General features: G+C 47.0%; 1 protein-coding gene across 4 annotated transcripts in view; it reads left to right on the top strand.

Moving 5' to 3' along the window:
- The window catches only part of DGKA (diacylglycerol kinase alpha), a 542,794-nt gene that overhangs the window by 357,191 nt on the left and 164,068 nt on the right, over positions 1–21,535 (top strand). For all 4 annotated transcript variants that reach the window (XM_069653799.1, XM_069653797.1, XM_069653800.1 and 1 more), the window contains 3 exons: positions 245–294; positions 10,235–10,309; positions 21,206–21,325. In XM_069653799.1, coding sequence (XP_069509900.1) covers positions 245–294; positions 10,235–10,309; positions 21,206–21,325 — 245 coding nt within the window. The remainder of the gene's footprint in view (positions 1–244; positions 295–10,234; positions 10,310–21,205; positions 21,326–21,535) is intronic.

Here is a 21,535-nt window from a genome sequence, read left to right as displayed (position 1 = left end):
TATGATGGCATATAAAGGTGGTCTCTGCTCTGTTTTCCCTGTCTGTGGTGTTTCCAGTCCACATATCACATCTACTTTTGACCTTTTGTCCCTGCTTTCTTTTTTGTTGTCTAATTTTTGTTTGTCTTCCATTTCTTCTCCTTGTGGCATCTAATATCTGCACATATTTCCAAGTGATCTCCAATCCCTGCTTGCTTTCTCCTTGTGATCTCTAATCCCTGTTCCCTTTCTTCTTTTCTCGCAGTTACCTTTAAACTCTACGACAAGGATGGCAATGGCCTGTTGGACAGCTCGGTGAGTAAACCTCAATGTACTCTTTGGCAGTTCCTCTTAATGTAGAGCTTCTTCTGCCCGCCACTCATAGAGACTATAGTCAGCCCTCCCAGGTAGAGCTTCATTGCCCCCTTTCCACTGGAGGAGACTGCGCTAATCCCTCCCATGGAGATCTCCCTCTGCCCTTGTCCCGATGGTGGAGACTATGTTCATCTCTCCCAGGTACATCGCCCTCTGCCCTTCGCCCGATGGTGGACACTATGTTCATCTCTCCCAGGTACACCGCCCTCTTTCCTTCTCCCGATGGTGGAGACTATGTTCATCTCTCCCAGGTACATCTCCCAATGGTGGAGACTATGTTCTTCTCTCTCAGGTAGATCTCCCTCTGGCCTTCTCTCGATGGTGGAGACTATGTTCATCTCTCCCAGGTACATCACCCTCTGTCCTTCTCCCGATGGTGGAGACTATGTTCATCTCTCCCAGGTACATCTCCCGATGGTGGAGACTATGTTCTTCTCTCTCAGGTAGATCTCCCTCTGGCCTTCTCTCGATGGTGGAGACTATGTTCATCTCTCCCAGGTAGATCTCGATCTCCCTCTGCCCTTCTCTCGATGGTGGAGACTATGTTCATCTCTCCCAGGTAGATCTTCCTCTGTCCTTCTCTCGGTGGTGGAGACTATGTTCATCTCTCCCAGGTACATCTCCCAATGGTGGAGACTATGTTCCTCTCTTCCAGGTAGATCTCCCTCTGCCTGTCTCCTGATGGTGGAGAAGACTATGTTCATCTCTCCCAGGGAGATCTCCCTCTGCCCTTCTCCCGATGGTGGAGACTATGTTCATCTCTCCCAGGTACATCTCCCGATGGTGGAGACTATGTTCATCTCTCCCAGGTAGATCTCCCTCTGCCCTTCTTCCGATGGTGGAGACTATGTTCATCTCTCCCAAGGAGATCTCAATCTGCCCTTCTCCCGATGGTGGAGACTATGTTCATCTCTCCCAGGGAGATCTCCCTCTGCACCCCCACTGGTGGAGACGTGTTCATCCTTCCCGTGTATATCTCCCTCGGCCCCTCTCCCACTGGTGCCTCAATGTCCTCTGTCTTCTGTTTGAGACGGGGGTCAAGGGGCATTCCCATTTGGTACCTCACTCATCCCACAGCGTCTTTGTTTTCCTTCAGTGGATGGGCTGTTCCTGCCCCTCTCACACCAGAGCAGAGCTTTATGTAACCCTTGGCCCCCATGGCCAGGCCTCAACAGGGTTTCAAACCTGCTTCCAGAACTGTGGAGGGGGCCAGCACAGGCAAAATCTCTTCTTTGCTGCCAACGTGCTGCCTTTACCCCGGCAGGGCTTACCATTGGGGCACATTGGCACCTCACTGTCATTCATCACTGGAGGGTACCGCTAGAAAGGAAACGGTTGCTTTGTTGAAACGGTCCTTTCTCCACCTTTCTGTCTACCCGTCTTTCAGTCTTGGCAGCCTGGAGAAGACATTTTAAGTTTGGCAACAAAAAGTAGGGTAGATTTGTTTTTGGGGATGGATTGTATAGTGGGCACGGAAACAAAGGTCCGCTGTTGTTTTAGTGGAAGGAGCTGTGTCCTGCACGTTACACATCATTGCAGCAGGCACATTCACCCTCTGAGCGAACTTTCTGGAATGGCCATTTATGACCTTTGGCACACCAGCTTGGTTCTGCAGGAGGCCCTTTAACACCCTTGGTTATATTACATGGATTGAAACTTGCATTGCTCTATTTTGATCTGGTCTTTTTGTTTTTATTTACTTGTACATTTCTAAATTTATATCTTTTGGGGACTGTTGATTATTGATACTATCCTTAGCACAAGTCTTTGTGTAGATTTCTCAGGTGTATTTTCTGTTAGCGCCCTTGGAGAGTGTGTGAACCAATAGGGCTGAATCACACCATTGCAGCAACCCATGTGCTGGATGCACCCGGCAGCCATCTTACTTCTCGCTCTCTTTTGCTTTTTGGCTTACTGCACAAAAACCCAGACTCATTTAAAAGTGGAAAAGGTTGCTTTAATGTGACAGGCCAAAGCTTACAATTAAACGCTTACCTGGCTCCATGGCCTTACAAACTAAAGACATATTTTAAACAACCAATTAAATAATTAAACATTCTCATTTTTTACCCAACAATTAAATAATTAAATAAAGCCATTTCCTCCCTAACTATCCCTTGGACCCTATCATCTCCTTACCCTTTTTCCAGGCGTCCCGCTTTCTCCCCGGGGTCATGCCCCTCCAGGCTCAATACCTGTTCCCCCGTGATGGCCCGCTTGTGCAAACAGCGCCACCCCATCCTTTCCCGTGTCATTCCCCCATTGTGCTTCCCTCCCCCCACATCAAAAGGGGCCATGCCCCCGGCACCAGAAAAACCCTCCCCCGAGGTGTTCTTTCTGCCCCACCCCCACCCCACCAATTTTCCTACCTCCAACTCCTCAACCAATCTCCCAGCCAAGAGCTCAAGTCCGCCACATAATGATTGTTCCCCAAACCGGAAAGTTTACCCATCCTCTCTAAATCTCATCAATCCTTTCTAAACCATCTCCTTACGGTCCAAAACCTGTACTGACACCGATGTCCAAAATTCTACCATCTCTCTGTTTATCCCCTTCCTTGCCCGCTCTATCGGACCCTCATTTCTCGCTCCCCTCCCAACTCTCTGTGGCAAACACTTAGTACCCCCTACAGTTGCTTGAGGCCACACTTGTCGGACCCATAACAAAAAACCCTTTTATTTTCCTGAAAAGAGCCACACCCGTATCCCTTACCAGATCATTTTCCCCACCAAGACTAATCCCCCCCCCAACTGGAGGCCCATAGTTTTCCCTCTACCCAGCCAACATAGGAAGCAACTGATCCCAGCCCAGCCCCCCGAACCCGGACCATCTTACCACAACATCTTTATAGTTGCACACCAGTTGCCTGCCAACAACCCTTTCCTCAGCTTCTTTCCCCGACCACTTAACCCTAAAATGTCCCCAAAAACCAGATTTTTGACATCTGACAGTACCTCCTAGCAGCATCTGAAAAATAAATCACAAAATCACTTACAAATCAACAACATCCTAATAAATGCAACACTCCTGCTACCTACGGATAAAAATTTTATAACAACATTCCGTTTGACCCGGTCCCTGGCATACCCTTTGTATCTCCCTTACTCCCAGCGTCCCAACCTATTCCCCTACTCCTCTGAATAGTCCAGCCTGCTACCTTCAGATGCTGCACCCCTCCTAAGTGAATGAGTTCCAACCTCCTAACCTTTCCCACACCACTAGTAACACCTTCCTCAGTACCCTATCCTTTCTGGCCATCTCCTTAACCCTCTCCGGAAACACCCAAGGTCCTCTCCTACCTGTCCCCCTATATTCCGCCCCTTTCACCTAACCTTTAAACACTACACCTAAACCCACTTAGCCCCCCCCCTTTTTCCCCTAAACTATTACCCTCCTGCTCACCCTTGCCCCCCCACCTTCCATCACCATATTAATTTGGCCCTGCGTTGCCCCCCCTGCACCGGGGGCCCACGTGCACCCCCGTCCATGCAGGCCCTTTACTTCATTACTCCTCTCGCCACTGCACCAGGGGCCACACCTGCACCCCCGTCCATGCAGTCCCTTCCATATAACTAATCTTCAAGCTCCTTGTGTCCCTTACCACCTGTTTCCCACCTGCACCAGGGGCCCTAGTGCACCCCCGTCCATGCAGGTCCCTTTTCTGCCTTACTCCTCTCCACCGCTGCACCAGGGGCCAAACCTGCGCCCCCGTCCATGCAGACGATTCCACATAAATTCCTCTTCCAGCACCTTGCTTCGTTGCTCCACTTTTTTCCCCCAGCTGCACCAGAGGCCCTAGTGCACCCCCGTCCATGCAGACCCCTCTCATCACTTCCCCCTGCTGCACCAGAGGCGCTCCCGCACCTCCGTCCACGCAGCCTGAAGCTTACTCACCCAGTCGTGCGGAAAGCGTGAGGGCTTCCCCACCGTCAACCATGTCCTCCAAACGACGGCCACCACCCCTTCACAATTTCCACAGTTACACCCCCCTGCGGCCCTCCCCTACCTACGATTCTTCCCCTTCACCTCTCTCCTACCCCCTTTAAATCGCCCCCAAAACCTTTCATCAAACCTTGTGCCCCCCCTCCTTTTATGATAAACTGAGCCCGACCTATCAGCACACCCCAATTTACCTGGCATGCGGTCCTTCCCCCCCACCTCCCTGCCCCGCTCCTCGCCCTGACCCACTGTCCCCTGCCTGAAAACAATCCGTAACCGGATGCCGACCCGCACACCTGCTGCACTCGTGTTTAAATTTGCACATCCACCTTGTGCAGCCTTCTTTATTGAACGCCCAACATGCTGTCGAGGGCTGTCCTCCGCCTCCTACCCCCACCCCCTCATGGGCGGGGCGACCAAGAAAGGGCCGGTAAGGCACAGGCAGCCCACTTGCTGTGTGCAATGTCAGGGCAGGCCTCGTTGGAACCATCCATTGCAGCCAAAGATCCATGTCTATCTCCCCCAGACCGCCTGACTGTCCTCCGCCATTCTCGCTCTGAATTCCTCATCATAGCGTACCCAGGCAAAACCCCCAAAACTTGTGAACGCCTTCCTAATTACGTCCATATATTTAAGCAGGGCCACGCAACGCTCTGGGAATTTTTCACAATATACACTGGCATAAGTGATAAATGCCGACGTCCAATTCTCAATAGTCACCGGAACCCTTGGGCGCGAAGCCAGTTCCCTCTCTTCTTCTTTAGACCCCTCCTTTGCTCTCACTTCCCTATGGAGCAACTTAAAAACATCTACACATTCCCCCGCCTGAATCTTCTCCCTGGTCGCCGCCATCAAGTGCGCCCCCAACGGTTTTGTTATACCCATGTAAGGCAGTTTTTTCCCCTTGCCTTTCACTTCAACCTCCTTTTCTTTTCCCACTCGCACCTCGAGCACCAATGGCTCCACTACCTTGTCCGTTTGGACCTCCACCGAGCAAATGCTCTTCTCATACCCCAAGGCTCCAATGGCCTCTACACCAATTTCTTTCCTTACCCCTTGCAGTCCAGACCCTTCATTTCCCATCCCCCTTCTCGCGTCCCCTCTCTGCCATGCAGATGACCATTCCCTTTCCCGCTCACCTCTTTCCACGCCGGCTGTCTGCGGTCTGGCGTCCACACCGATGCCCCTCATCTCCTTTCTTAGAGGGCTCCTACTGCGGGGACAAAACCTGTCAGCAGACTCACCAAGCCAATAGTTCCCCCGACCTCTTGTCCCCCAAGCACTCTGCACCTGCCTTTCCCGATCCCACCTCAAATTTCTTCTCTCCTCCCCCCTTTCCCTTACAGCCCTATAACCTTCTACCTCCCACTGCCCCACATAATCCTCCAATCCAACTTCATCACCCCTTAAATACAATTGTGTATGCGAGCTCATGCCCGAGTTCAGTTGATCTTCTTCATGCGAGCCCGGGGCGTCCGCCCCACCACTCCTTTGACGCCTTCTCGGCGGGGCCGCAGAAACCCCTGCCTGATCCTCTTCTCTCGGGCGAGGCGTTCCGTCCTCCACCCTGGAATCCTCATTGCTAGGGGCCGTGCTGCACCCTCTAGGCTCTCCTTGCGCTGACCGAGGAGGGGCCGTTCTAAAACCCTCTACCTCCACCTGACCAGCGGGGGCTGCGCAGCGCCCTCCGCCCTCACTCCTCCTACGCGGGGGGGCCGTTCCGCGCCCCACTCTAACCTCCTCAATTGATGGGGACCTCTCCCTCCTTCTCCCACCTGCACTCTTCCGCAGGTATTTGCCCCCTTTGCCCCTCTGTCCAGTTGCCCCACTCTGCACCCCAACACCCCCACTGACATGACTCTCCTGACCTGCCCCTCTTTGGACACTCCTGATATCCCCCACCTCCTCCTGGTCATTATTGACCCCAACCCTAACTGGTTCCCCACCCAAATACATTTCTCCCCTGTATGCTCTCCTGTCAATCTCCCCCCTCAACTTCCTGCCCCTGGATTCCCATGCCTCCCCTCTACCAGCCGCAGGGGTGCAAGCCACCACTGCCGCTAGAGCCCCATCCGCCGCAGCTCTGCGCTGCGGCCTGCCCCCCCCTACCTCCCTTTCTCCCGTAACCTCCACTACCGCCCCTTCAAGCTGGGCCTTAGATGCCCTGTTAATAATTTCTAGGGCCTCCCTCAGCACCCTGGCATCCACCAAGCCCTTCTTACTAGCTCCCTGTCCCACCATAGTGCCCAGATAATATGACAGTGCACTGAATATGCCCTTTAATCTTTCACCTAGCCACTAAAACCCCCGAGCCTGCCCTACCCGTGGACAGCTACCCAGTGCAAAGGAAAGCCCAGAAAGGGGAACTGAGCTAAGAAAATAAGGTATCCCTGAATGTTAATTAAAAACCTAATTTCACTGAATAATACCCCAAAGATACAATTGTATGTTTAATTTTGCTATTATTATTCTTATTATTTATTTATTTATTTTTTAAACCCTTTAAAATAACCTTTGCCCAAACAAAACTTCTTCCTTATGTTCTGAAAAATGCCCCCAAAAAGAAACAAACCCCAAAACCAGGAGCCACAGCACAGCCTTGAAACACTTGTGTATAGGAGCGTTCCAAATGCCATATCATATCATATCCTATCAATCGGGGCCACGAAAGACAGCCATGCACAATGCCCCCTTTGTGGCGCACAAGCAGTACCTAACAGAGCACCTAAAACAAAACGGTCCTTTTAAGGAAACCGCACTGCCCCCTTGCGGCGCTCAAGCAGTACTTCACAGAGCACATAAAAACAAACGGTCCCTTTAAGGAAGCCGCACTGCCCCCCTGCGGCACGCTGCTGCTACCGTGCCCGAATGCACCCTCATAAGCAGGGAAAACAACACGGGACCACAGATGGGGACCCACCAAGGAAGCGGCCCCAGCAAACCACCCGCAAAAAAAACCCTTGCGACCCCACACAAAACGCGCACCCCGCCTGACCCAACCGCCTCCCTCCGAAAATGGAAGGAACCGCTCCGCCCCCACAGAGAAAACCGCAGAAGCCGTCACAAGCAAACCCCCCGGGCCACGCAGAGGCCCCAGAAAGCTGACAGACAACGGCGCCCGGACCCAGGTAAAATGGAGGTACCTTATTTACGGTACCTCTGCTAAAGTTTTCACCAATTTATAAACACATTTTTTTTTTTTTTACTAAACTGCCTGCCCAAAACTCTAATGCTGCTCTACCCAGCTCCTCACCTCCACTCAAAAAAAACCCCTCACAGGCCTAAGTCAGGGAAGGCTTGGGAGCAGGCGACAATCACCAAGTCCAACTGTCGCCTGCCTCCCGAACCTTCCCTGGCCCCTTAAATACCCTAGGGAGGCGCTCTACCCCCCACGGCCACTCGCTGGCCGTGTGCAGCGCCAAAAACCTCCCCGGGGGAAACGCTTCGTGTTCCCCCGGGGCCCCCCTTCCCTGTCCACTTCGTCCTCACCCTCACCCTTGCCCCTCTAACCTTCGTGGTCTCGGTGCTGTTGCACCACACTGTGCCTCGCCTCCTGTCCTCGCTGTTGTGAAAATGGAAGTGGGGCTCCTAGTGAGTCCCTGCCCCCCACTTCCACAACTGCCAGGATGGGTGAGGAATCATTTGGCAGAAACAACGGTCCCCTCTCACTCGCGGTGGCCTGTTATTTCTGCCAAATTCATTGCTCTGAGCGCCCCGCTGGTTTGCCTTGGGGTGCTATTGGAAATAAACACCGTTTGGGGAGTGGGGGGGGCTTTAATGGCCAATAACAGCAGCAGCACCAGGAGGACCGACGTTAAGGTCTGAGCAAACAGGGCGTTACCAGCCAGGACCCTCCCAACACCTCCCCCCCACCCCCCCAGATATTTATCGCTATAAACAGTGCTGGAAATGGACAGCATTTCTCCGGATCTGTAATCCGTCAAATCCTGGATCAAGGGAAACAAAAAACCCTCTGTGCCCTCGTCACGTGATGACTCACATCCTCGATCTGCGCATGAACAGGATGGCCCTAGGACCCTGAGGAAAGAAGCACTAGAAGGCGCATGCTATAGGTGGCCTCAGGCTGCACTAAACACCTCTTCCAACAGTACACAAAGTAAGAAGAGTATATCCTAATTAAATGATGATATAAAAGAAAATATTTCATGACCCTGACCACTTTAGTTTAACAGGGAAGTAAATTAAAGGCATGATTGCATATATATTTTTTTTAAGATGTGTTAACATTCTGGTAAAGCAGTGTATGTTGCTGTCCTCGGACTTCTGTAAAAACTGCCTTGAGCAATATTGACAGTCACTCGGCTCTTGTTAGCACAGTGCTGCGCGCAGGCGTCGCACAGCCAACCACATGGATTAACCCTTTGGTTCTTCAACAAAATACTATACTTGGTTGCAGTCAAAATAATTGGACGGTCTTGGTGGTCTGTCCGAGAGCAGAACACGTCCCGCACAGCAAACGCGAAGTCCCATTTTGGTGGAGGACTAACAGAAAATGAATTCACAGGCCATCTGTGGAACTTACTAGGAGTCTGCAGAATGCACTGCGCTGGATTGTGCGTGCCAGTACACGTCAGACTGGACGCGCATTCCAAAGAAAAGGCACTTCAGGCGAATGTAATGTCAGAACGTAGTAAAGTTTTTCATTCCGTGATGTTGTTTCCCTGTACAATATCGCTCGATTCAAATTAAAGTTGGAGTTGCCCCCACATAGTTCACGCTTTGCAGGTTAGATTAGCCCCGATAAACGCTTGCGATGCTTGTGGTCTCGTGCAGAAGGCCTGTGGCCTAGCAGTTCGGGCTGGACTGCCCCTTCTGGGCGGTGGGGGTGGGCAAGCCTGATTTGCAAATGGTCTCTCCCTTTTTGCAGTGGCTTGACAGGCGAAGAGGGTTGCCCAGAGCAATGCCAGCGGTTAGGATTCATTATAAACCTTCCCGCCATCCCCCCTTTTGTTTTGCTATGATGAACGCTCCACACAGGAGCGGGAATCACTGGTTGGCAGCTACATCTTTAATTAGAATTGAGAGATATTATATTGGAAAACAAACTCACGGAATACATTCTACATTCCCGCACTGTCTCTGCCTGAAGTGACGTTTTTTACAACATAGACAGGGGACGGCCTTTGAGGAGTGGGTGGAATTTAGGGGATAGCCCACGTGACAGCCTACCCAGCCCAGCTGTTCCTTTTTCAGCACCTCTGGAGTTGCACTTTTGCATTCCTACTTAGTAAATTAACCAATAAATTGGGCTACAACGCCTCTAGTAGTCTCCCTTCTTATTTTGGCTGGTATCTTGGTCTTAGAACTGGTGTTTATGTAAAAAGAATGCTTATATCCATTGCACTTAGCCTATCGCCTGCCTGTTATGACCCTGCCCCTGTCACCCAGGACACTCCCCTGCACTCTTCATCACCGCCCCCATCGCTAAGGCCACTCCCCCACCCCCTCCTAGAGTAATAATGTTCCCTTTCCAGCACTGTTTCTAATGAATAGAATCTCGATGGTGTCTGTTAGGCCGCTCCTCTACTTGCATTGGCAAGGCCTAAGTTCCTTTTTGAATTGCATCTCTTAGGCCGCACACCCCAAATTATGCGTTGTGTAGCGATGTGTAGCGACGTTTTAAGGCTATGGGACACACACTGCAGGTGGATGTTTCTATCCAGCAAATAGCCCACTCTGCCATACAGCAAAGCGGGTTGTCTCTTTTCCTCTCACACTAGCGCGCCCGCTGTCTCATACTTAAGGCAGGGCCTGGTCTCTACTCCTCGAAACTCATTCTATGCCCCAGAGCTCCCTCTTTCCCACACTGGCGCGGCTCCTTTACCCTTCTCCACACTGAGTGACATATGCCTCCTTCTAGGTGGGACGTCCTTCCTTGAGTTCACTCACCCAACGCTCCCTCGCTGTCCTTCTTTTGCAGGAAGTGGACCGCATTATAACGCAGATGATGCGCGTGGCGGAGTATCTGGACTGGGACATCACGGAGCTCAAGCCGGTAAGCAAGAACGCTCTTCAAATGCACATGAACTCCTTGCTTCCAGGTGGTAGCGCAGGATATTGCTTTGCCAAGCATCAAGTGAGGTAATCATTAGTGGAGAAAGTCTTTGAATCTGCTCGGAGGTGTGCCCACAGTGCCAGTTAACCGTAGATCCCAGCTTACTAGTACTGGATGGAACTTTCCAGATGTTCCCTGCACCTAGGTATTTCCTGGTTTGATAATACCTTATCACCAACCGCTTTCTTAACACAGAATATACCAGACACTAGAAAACACAGCAAGGCGACCTATCTGTATCCCAGCCTTCCTAGGCTTTCTAGGCTGGCCTCAGGCACAACTCTGACAGACCATTTCCCAGACAAGACATGGAACAGGAATGGAACAAGGCCGTCCTTAGTTGAACCCAGTGCACTATGCATACTTTGGAATTCAGGCAATATTGAAGAAGGCTTTCTCAGACCTGGTGACCAGGGTGGTGGTGCCACACTTTCATCGCCCAATATCGCAGCAGGAATACGATGGATGATGCAGTGATGCGCCACAGAGCCATTGTCATATTCGCAAATGCAGAACGCGAGGGTCATCAGGCTCAAATGTGAGCTCCTTCAGAGGTATAACTTGCCAGTTTCACTTTTTGAGACCTCATTGTATGCCAGGAGGGCCCTCAAAGTGGGAATGGGTGCCAACACTCCTCCTTAGCGTCTGAGTCTAGGGGCATAGCAAGTCATAGGTGTATTCTGCACCTGCGTTTGCAGCTTCAGGCTTGTTGCGCCTTTCTCTGTCAGTCACCGTGACCAGCCTCTGCAGCCCTACGCAAGTTAGAGGCTCAGAAGCAGCCGGAGAACCAGCAATGCAGGGAAGGGTATGTATAGGCCGCAGCTGCACAACGTCCTCCGGCTCAGCCATGGTGGAGCGATCCTAGTCAGTGCAGCAGGCGCAACCCTACACGAGAACCTACTCCAGAAGCAGCCTGAGAGCACCCAGCATTGGCTCCCTAAGGCGTGAGGGAAACCGAAAATATGTGATCACTGGCAGAGGCGTTGCTGGGGGGCTTAGGGTGGGCTATCTTTTGGTTGTAGCTCCGGATAGAAGCTCAGGGACTACAACCAAAAGGCAAGCCTTGTATCCTGCCAGTCCCGACATTAGCTTAGCCCTGGATCTTTTCCAGACCTAGCAACACCCCTGATCACTGGTGCATTGTGGTCAGTTGCAGAGTTGGCTAGCTGGGCTACAATGGCAACTTGCAACAGCTTTTATGTGGAAAATTGCAATGTGTGATCAATTTGTCTTCATGGAAATGTGCGGAGGAATTGTGGAGATCTTCAAACTGGCTGTATGAGGCATTCTGGGAAAATATGGACCATTGTGATTCATGCTAACTGTGGATGCATGGAAACATTGTGTGCTAAGTGTGGCATTATAGAAAAGTGCAGCATGCCGATGGTCGCTTCTATACATATGTGCTCACTGCGGAGCGATGCAGCATGGGAAATTGCAACGCATGTTAAGTGGGGGCATAACGGAAAATAACTGAAAGCTTCATGTTTCATTAGCCATTACATCTGTCTGAGAAGGCAGCAGCATCCCTGATAAGTGATTGGGCGCCTGCTCTGGCGCAGTTCAAACATTTTCCATCCGGGTGGATAAATGGCAGCAGAATCGAGCGGGTTCCCGTGGCACTTACTGCGCCAGCAGGAACATCCACCTGCATCACCACCTGGCGCGCATGCGCACATAGTTGTGATCAGTAATGGCAGCTGCCATATACAAATATGGCGGCCATCATTAACAGAATCCCTAAGAATCCTGCCTGCTTTTTCACTTGTAAAATAATAATCAGACAGTAATGAATCCATAGGGAGTGAAACACCTGCACCAAAACCAGATGTGCGTAGAGATGCTGCTAGCTTCCCTGCACGGAGAATGGGAATGCTTAGAGTGGTTTTCATACTCAGTCCATGGAATCCGGAGCAAAATGGTGCAGTTGGGTGAGAACACGGAAAGAGCTTGTCTCGGCGTGTTTTTACGTAATCTTACGTGCAAGCCAAAATGTCTGTATGCAAGCTAACTGCAGAACTATGGAGAAGTTCAAAATCTGCTCCTCTAGCACAATGGAATGGTTCAGTGACAACTAATTCGGATAATTATGAAGTGTGCCCACAGGAACATTGTTGAAATTTGCAATGTGTGCTTATCGGGGCACCGTGGGCCTTTACAAAATGTAGTGAGTTATCAGGGAACACTGGTTGCAATGTAAGCTCCATATAGGGCAGTATGGAAATAGCAGTCTGAGGGACAGTGTTGGCGTCGAATTTAGAAGGTGAGTGAAGTTCAAGAGTAGAGTGAACAGAGATGCTGCAACATAGGGGTGCCACCAAGGCTGACCTGGGCTTGAACAAAACTGAAATTGGAGACCCTACAGTAGCGCTTCTCTGTTGCAAAAAAAGGATGGAGAAAGGTTTGTTCGATTGAAGTGACAAAGACATTTTTATTCTATAGAAAATTGTGGCAGGATCAAATTAGAAACAATTTTTAACAGAAAAAAGTAGTTGATTCACTAAATAAGGAAAAAGAAAACAGCAATGATACAACTTGATCTGGATGTATCTAGATGTTCAAATATTCGTGGAGAATAAACATTGTTTTGAGTCACAAATTGGAGTTGACTTTATTCCAAACGTTTTTTAGTGAAGATTATCTAAATCACAAGTTGAGGTTCAACTACGTTCCAGCCACTTAGTGAGGTGTTAACTTGTTCTATCCTTTTGGTCGAAGCCTGTTTGGGCAATGATTCTTGGTGAACGATAATTATCAGTTTGATGGACACACTTATTTTTTGTTTACCTTGAACATGTTATTGCAGAATTATGTCCCACAATTAGGTTTTTAAAGAGCAGTATGCTCTGTTTGAAGAAAAGTCCTCATTTGTGTTTTAAGAGCAGTGTGCTCTGTTTGGGGGAAGTCCTCAACACGTGTTTCCCCACCGCATGGTCGTGGTGGTTCTTCAGGAGGAAATATGTGTATTTTGAAAAAAAGTACCAATTGGCTTCAGGCAATTTTTTGCTCACATTTTGTATTTCCCATTATGAACATTGGTTGTTAGTTCTGAGAGGAAGAAAAGAAGTTGCAAAGTGTTATCTCTTGCACACTCATATTAGCGTGAAATAAATGTTTCATTGTGGTACAGGTCAAATTATACTTACAGGATTAAAGCATTAGATGTCTTTGAATGATCAAGTGGTACCGAGAGACATGATTCATAGGATGGCACATAACCCATCAGCCCAATGTGATTCCAATGTGGTTATCTGAAAAGAATTAGTTGAATAGTTTTGTTTTTCAAATATGTTTACGCAATGCTAAATTCATGAATATAACTATCAAAAAAAAAAGAAACATTAAAAAAAAGGTTTAAAAAAGACGGAGATGTTGAGAGGTGAATCTAAACAGATACTCCAACTGGCTAAAGTGGCCGATGCAAGAAGGTTAACGTGTGTCGGTAAATAGTGGGTTACTGGTGACCAGAATGGGTCCAAATGAGAAGTCTAATGGGCTAGAGAATGAACATTGCATCATACATTTCTTTAACAGTGAGTTGTAGGCTACCAGTTACAGGGTTTCAAATTCCTGATGTAGGAAGATGAAAATAAGAGGGCTAATAAAGCCAATAGAGAGAAGAAAGGGCAAAGTTTACCTATGCGATATGTAGTCAGATCATACTCGTTCATAGAGAAGGGATGTCCGCCATACTGAGTGTGTGGCAGGAGCCCTTTTATATAGTGCGAACGGCAAAAAGGGTGTGCGCGTGATGACATCATGCGTCATCACGTCGATGCGTGATGATGTCATGACATCACGGCCCGATATTGACCCGCCATCTTTTAATGGGAAAAGTCGTAGTGTTCAAGTTCATCATGAACTATATTGGTACTTTGAGAAAAGAAGAAAGGAGACCTTTATTTATGTTATGTACTGGCAACGTTACTTAGTAATGTGTATGCATTTATTGTTAGGATATAAGACGTCGGGCGAACTCGCCATAGGCCTCCTGCTGATATGGGCTGGATAGTGTCTGTGTTCTATTGTATTGGTGTTTAATCAATTTGTATCTCCGTGTGGTGGGGTAGATTGAAGCAGATCTCGCAGCATGATGCAAACAGATATTTACCATGCAGTGTTATGACAAAAACTAAAAGTTAACATGATGAGAGAGAGTTGTGTTGTGTGTGTTGGTTTTTAAGCACATGGAGTCATACACAAATATAAGTGGTGCAAGACTTGTGATCATATCGGCTGATGGCTGATGTGCCAATATTTTCACATGGTGAAAAGTTTGAGGGTTGAAGAAAAAGATGTTTTGGCATAGTGGATAGTGGGGATGGTAAGAACAGTGAGTAATATTAGGATGATTTGTTCAAAGGAATTGACATAGCTCTTGGTCTGCATTCTGACCAGTATTGCAAGTGTCCATAAGGCAGATCCAGCGTGCTTCCTATTTTCTCAAGTGGAGTTCAATGTTGCCTCCTCTTGGAGCTGGTTTAAGCTTGGCTATCCCAAAGAATTTGAGATCTTTGATTTGTGCTGGTTGGTGGGTTTCCAGAAAGTGGTTTGCTATGGGTGATCTCGTATCTTGGTTTATGATGGCTCTGATGTGTTAGCTGATCCTTGTTTTGAGTTTCCTGATTGTACTTCCTATGGATAGTTTATTACATGGACAGGTGATGGCATATATAACAAATTTGCTATTGCAGTTGATTAGTTGCTGAATAGTATAGGTGGTTCCATTTGGTTTGGTAATGATTATTTTTGAGTTGTCTGAGAATTTACAAACTGAACATTGGCCGCATTTGTAGCTCCCTTTGAGCGGTTTCTGTAACCACATGGTCTGGGTATCAAGATTTCCTGGGGTTGATTTGTTTGAAAAATGGGAAGGACTAAGTTTTTCTTTCAGGTTCCTTGCTTTCTTGAATGTCAGAATTGGTCGTGTACCTAATATTGGTAGAAGATCTGGGTCCGATCTAAGAATGTTCCAATTCTTGCTGAGGATTTTCCGAATGATTTTATTGTTTGAGCTGTATGTGGTAATGAAGTTGGTTTTCCGTTCTTTGTCATTGGATGGTTTGCTTGTTGTGGATTTGACTTGTAGTAGCGATTGTCTAGTTCTAGTGAGTGATTTGTGGTAACGTTTGTTGACAAGTGCCAATGGGTATCCTCTTTGAATGAAGTTATCCATTGTTCGTGCGGCATGTTTCGAAAAATCTTTTTCCTTTGTGCAATTCCTTCTGACTCTCAGGATTTCACCAAACGGTATGTTGCGGATAATGTGTTGTGGATGGTTGCTGGAAGCGTGGAGTACACTGTTGATGGCAGTTGGTTTGGTGTAGAGTGTGGTGAAGATTATGTCATTTTCGATGTAGAAAGTGATGTCCAAGAAATGTATATTTGTTTGGCTAAATTATGTTGTGAGTTTGAGATTGTAGGTGTTTTGATTGAGGCATTGAAAATAATCCTGGAATGATTTCATTGTTCCGTTCCATATAAGAAAGATGTTGTCAATGTAACGGGCCCAAAATACAATATTATTGAGATGAGTTAATGATGGATGTTGCCACGCAAATTCTAATTCGTAATGCCCCATGTAGAGATTTGCGTATGATGGGGCATATTTAGCACCCATGGCTGTGCCTTGTGTCTGACGGTAGAGGGATTTATTGAATATGAAGACGTTGTTTTGGAGCGTGAATTGTAGCATCTCGAGAATCATGTTGTTGTGCTTGTGAAATGAGACAGAGCGGGTTTTCAAGAAGTATTCGGTAGTGGTGAGTCCTTTGTCATGAAGTATGCTGGTGTATAGTGATGTGACATCCATGGTTATCAACCAATAGTCCTTGTTCCACGGTATGTTGTCGGTTAGCTGTATAATGTGGGTGGTATCTCTGATGTATGAAGCAAGTGAGCTTGCCAATGGTTGAAGCTGATGGTCTATGTATTCTGAAATATGCTCAGTGATTGATCCAATTCCGTTAATGATGGTCCTGCTTAATGGAAGATTGCTGAAATTCTTATGGATTTTTGGTAGAAAGTAAATGGTCGGGATGATTGGATATGGAGTGATCATGTATTGGTATTCCTCTTCTGTCAGAAGTGACTGTTCTCTCCAATAGTTGCTCATTGTTTTCCATCTTTCTCCTATTTTGGTGAGTGGATTGTCATTGATTTGTTCGTAACATTTCTTATCTTTAAGATGCACTGATGCCATTTGTATGTAGTCATTTGTTCTAAGTAGTACAATGTTGCTTCCCTTATCAGATGATTTAATAGTGATATCGTGATTGTTTTTGAGATCTCTAAGTGCTTGTCTTTGAACAGTTGAAAGGTTGCGCCGATGTTTAGACTTCTTATGGCTAGCGTGAGTGTTGATATAGATGTCCCTTAGTTCTTTTTGGACTACTTTGAAGAAGGTGTCGATTAAATTCTCAGGTGGTAAAGTTGACAAGAAAGTGGATTTGTCTTTAAGATTTGTCTTAGTTGCTATACCTGTTGCAATGTTTTGTTCTTCTATAAATCTTTCCATGGTAAATTGGTCATTTTCCTCTGTGATATTAATGAGGTCTAGTGTTTTTTCAACATGTTCCACAGACAGTTCTGAAGGTTTCGACAAGATGTCAGGGACTTTTTTTTATTACATCCATGTTGGCAAAGAATTTTTTCAATTTCAATTTCCTACAAAAAGTATAGAGGTCAACAGTTGTCATGAAATAGTCATAATTTTGATCTGGACAAAAGTTGAGTCCCATATTCAGTGCTTGTATTAATGGCGTTGAGAGTTCTTCTCCCGTTAAGTTGATGACTAGGTTTTGCGTTGGGGTAGTGGGTTTTGTGACTGGGTTTGTACTCTTGTTTTTTCTCGATTGTTTGTATTTCCCTCCTCTCTTGCCACATTTTGTTCTGGTTGAGGAGTCGAGGTAGGGTTTCTGAAATTGGGTGCTCTTTGGTAATTTCTCATTCATTTTTGTTGTTGAAATTCCTCTAATAAAGAGGATCCTTTTTTGGTGATTTCTTTACTCGTTGTAGGGGTTTCCTTGGTGAGTTGGGTGAATGGTGCTGAGCTTCTATCTTCAAGTTCACTGTCACTGACTGTTTCAGTCTCGGATGATAACAGAGTTGCTGGTGGTATATTTGGTGTGATGAAGTTAGACGGTCGTCCTCTAGTTTTTGTTGATCTTTTATTGAATGTATAGACTCTTTTAAATTTATAGTCTGGCTCATCACGTAGAAACTGTCTTTGTTTTTTTATTTTGATTTCTGCCGAGTATTTGTCAATCATTTCATCCAGGATCTCATAATTTTTCAAAGTTTTTTCCGGAATATTGAGTTTCTCTATTCTTTCTTTAATTTGAGTTATTTCTTGTAAAAGTCGGATATGTTTCACTTTTGCATAGTTGATAAGTCTGTGTATCATGTAGTTAGAGGTAGTGGTGAGAAGTTGTTCCCAAACTTGAATTTCCTCAATGTCATTGTCCTCAAATGGGGGAAAAATGCAAACTCTGAGACCGCGTGGTATGCATCCAATTTGGAGATATTTGTCTAATGTTTTTATCTCCCACCAGCAAGCTTCCGAGGACTTCCCCCAAACAGAGCATACTGCTCCTAAAACCTAATTGAGGATCTCTCACACAGTTTGGAACTCAACTCAAAACGACCTTTTTCAAACAGAGCACACTGCTCTTAAAACACAATTGAGGACTTTTCTTCAAACAGAGCATACTGCTCTTTAAAAACCTAATTGAGGACACAATTCTGCAATAACATGTTCAAGGTAAACAAAGAATAAGTGTGTCCATCAAACTGATAATTATCATTGCCCAAACAGGTTTCGTCCAAAAAGACAGAACAACTTAACACCTCACTAAGTGGCTACATCCAGATCAAGTTGTATCATTGCTGTTTTCTTTTTCCTTATTTAGTGAATCAACTATTTTTTTCTGTTCAAAATTGTTTCTAATTTGATCTTACCACAATTTTCTATAGAATAGAAATGTCTTTGTCACTTCAATCGAACAAACCTTTCTCCATCCTTTTTATGCAACAGAGAAGCGCTACTGTAGGGTTTACAATTTCAGTATGGAAATATACAGTGTAGAATAGAATGTGACCTCCTGTACTATCTGTGTGGCTGTTATGAGCTGTAGCGGCCTTACACGTGATTCTGCACCTTTAACTAATGAATTTAGCCACGAAGGAGTAATCGTTTTTATTTTGGTGGTCGCTGGCGGTGTTGCACTGATAGGCTAATATAGGTTCCTTTGCAGCACTGTTGACGGACAAGAACTAAAGCAGAGTATATTGTTCACTGACGGAAGATGAAGCTACTCTGTACCCATTACAAATATTATTTGGTCATTAATTTTAAGGCATTTATAGAATTGACTTTGAAACTCGTCGGGTTTTCATCAGTGCTTGTAGCTCAGTGTTTGTTAAGATGCACCCTTAACTTCTCAAAAAGGATTTTGTTATAATTAGGGCTGGTGAAGAGGGGAATGCGAGGCTCAGGTAAGGAGGGGGCACCATAGATGAATCTATGGTGCCCCCTCCTTATCAGAGGTGGGCCGGCCTGGTCCAGCAGGTAGGTGGCCCCATCTTGCCAGGCAATACAGGTGGCATTAGAGGAGGTGACAGGAGTAAACTGCCCTGATTATCAGATCCTGGCGACCTGTGTTCTCCGTGGTATGCACAGAACCGCTGACTATAAAATGTAGATGTCTCACACCCAGTGTGTGAGTTATGTCACACACCATTTTCTACTGACTGTGTGTGTGTGTGTATATGTGTGTGAAGCAGTGTTCGAAGTGTACAAAAAGAAGTACTAGAACTATGTTCCCTGCTGGCCTGCCCCTGCTACCCACAAACCCCATCACCACGCCCCCTCCCATGCACAATCCAAACCCCCAACCAAACACACCTGCTGTTTAAGGGAACGTTGAGTGCAGTGCACTAAAGTGCAAGTTTCAACTTCTTCCTACACTTTTATTTTAAAAACAAAACCATTCCAAAACGGTTTCTTTTTAAAATAAAAGTATAGGAACAGTAAAACTTTTTAAAAAAAAGTAGAGCAGCACCGCTCCCGCCCACTTCGATCACTGGTGTGGAGTCTGCTTATTAACACCCATGTCATCCCGAAAAGCACTTCAGCAGAACACGCGAATAAAGACAAAATCTCCAAAATGCAGCAACTGTTATGATCTAGTTGAACGACCTGTCGATCAGACTGAGCCAACCCGGATACCAACTCCCTTAACCATTCAGTTAAAAGACAAGTCATTGAGGTAAAAAAACACCTGCTGTCGGCCTCCGAGACCGTTGGTTCCTATACCCAGTCCTACTCAAACTTAGTAGCTAACCCAAAGAGCTATCCGAGTGGACAAAGATTTTGTTCTATGACGACAATGGTATGAGGCAGGGCTCGGAATTAGGATAGGATAAGCAGGCGCAACAAGCAGCTCCTGGGTATCCAGCAGTAACCGGTCAGCAGGAGCGACCACTGGGGAACGCGGAGCCAGTACACGGCGTTACAGAAATCTACCTTTCACATAAAATGCAGGCATATAATTGTACCCATCATCTATGGCCCCTTATGCTTTCAGTGTCGTATAGATGTGTCCTAATATTTATTTTTAGATTGTCCCAAATGCACAAAGTTAAGTTCACATAGTTGTGGTTGTTTAGCATCATTTGGCCTGCGTAGCCAAAATTAGCTCCCGGTAGCTGCTGGTTTCAAGCTAAGCAGGCTCTTCCACGATATAAGCAGGAGCTAAATAGCCCACAGCGCCCCTCAATTTGGTAATGGTAATGTTTATTTCTATTTATCTCGAACCTGGTATATCTATTGGCTGCGTACCCTAGTAGGCAGGTCAGAAAGACAGAAAGCAAAGGCATCCAAAGCCTGCCCTCCAAACCGAGATCGCACATTTGGAGTACTGGCACTAACGGCACTCAGATCACGCTGCTATCACATGACCAGCACACTGCCCAGGATTGCCCCACTGCCTTCTGGGGGAGACATTGGGCAGTCATGATTTATTACTAAACAGTTTGGCTGAACATAACCTCCACTTACCATGAAACTCTAGCCTACTTTCTGAACAGCAGCATCTGCCCAGTGGATGAAACGTTAGATGACCACAAAAATACAGCTGAAGACTGCCCTGGGTGCAACTTTAGACAACCACCCCCCCCCCCCCCCATGGACGGAACTGCAGGTGGTCTGTCACCCTAAATACAGCTATAGACTGCCTTCCCAAGCAGGGGCGCACAACTGATCTCCATGGGGGGCCGATGTATCACACAAGTCTCATACAGTGGGCAGGACTGGCTATGTAGATATGTGGATGGTAGGGGTGCCAGTGCGCACAAAAACATAAAACATAGGTTTTGAAGAGTAATGTTTATGTATTGCTCTATTGTTTGTCTATGACCCTTGCTTGATACTATGGGACTTAAATCATGTTTTAAATAGGTTTCAGGGTGGAAAGGCAAAAACTGACTTGCAACACTTCAACATGAAACTCAGCCTTGGAGGGCCATCATAACGTCTTGAAGGCTGCATTTGGCCCACGGGCTGCATGTTGTGCACCACTGAATAGAGCTATAGACTGCCCCCGAAATCCAAATATATACTGCCTTCTCAATGCCACCCTAGACTGCCCCTTTAATGCCGCTGTAGACATCACTCTGGATGCCACAGACATTTCCCTGGTCAATGGTCGCTTTTCATTTTACTCACATTGTGTACAAGCAGATTGCTATGTCTGTGGATGCCACAGACCTTTCCCCGAATGCCCCCGAGTGCCCCCATATGCCGCCTCCCACCTGCCTCTTCTGTGCCCCTTCCAGATCCTGCAGGATATGATGAAGGAGATCGACTATGATGGCAATGGCACCGTGTCCTATGAAGAGTGGCTGCGGGGCGGGCTTACCACCGTCTCCCTCCTGGTTCTGCTGGGTCTAGAGACGGTAAGGGGGGTCCGCATTCTGAGGGAGGTGGGCTTGAGAGCTGTTAAGAGAGATTGGGGTTGTAAATACAAGCACGTGATTCAAAGACCTAAGTCTTTGCCCATTTCTTTCTCCGTCCTTTGTTTCTCTCTCTCCATTCTCTATCATCCTATCTATCCGAATGTCTCATCTTCATTTCTCTCTTTGCTTCCCCCTCTCATTCTTGTCACT

Source organism: Ambystoma mexicanum, chromosome 3q (genome assembly GCF_040938575.1).
Source record: "Ambystoma mexicanum isolate Mex_15411 chromosome 3q, UKY_AmexF1_1, whole genome shotgun sequence".
NCBI classification, from domain to species: Eukaryota; Metazoa; Chordata; class Amphibia; order Caudata; family Ambystomatidae; genus Ambystoma; species Ambystoma mexicanum.
Note: the sequence above shows the minus strand (reverse complement) of the source record. Positions and strands in the feature narration are given on the sequence as shown.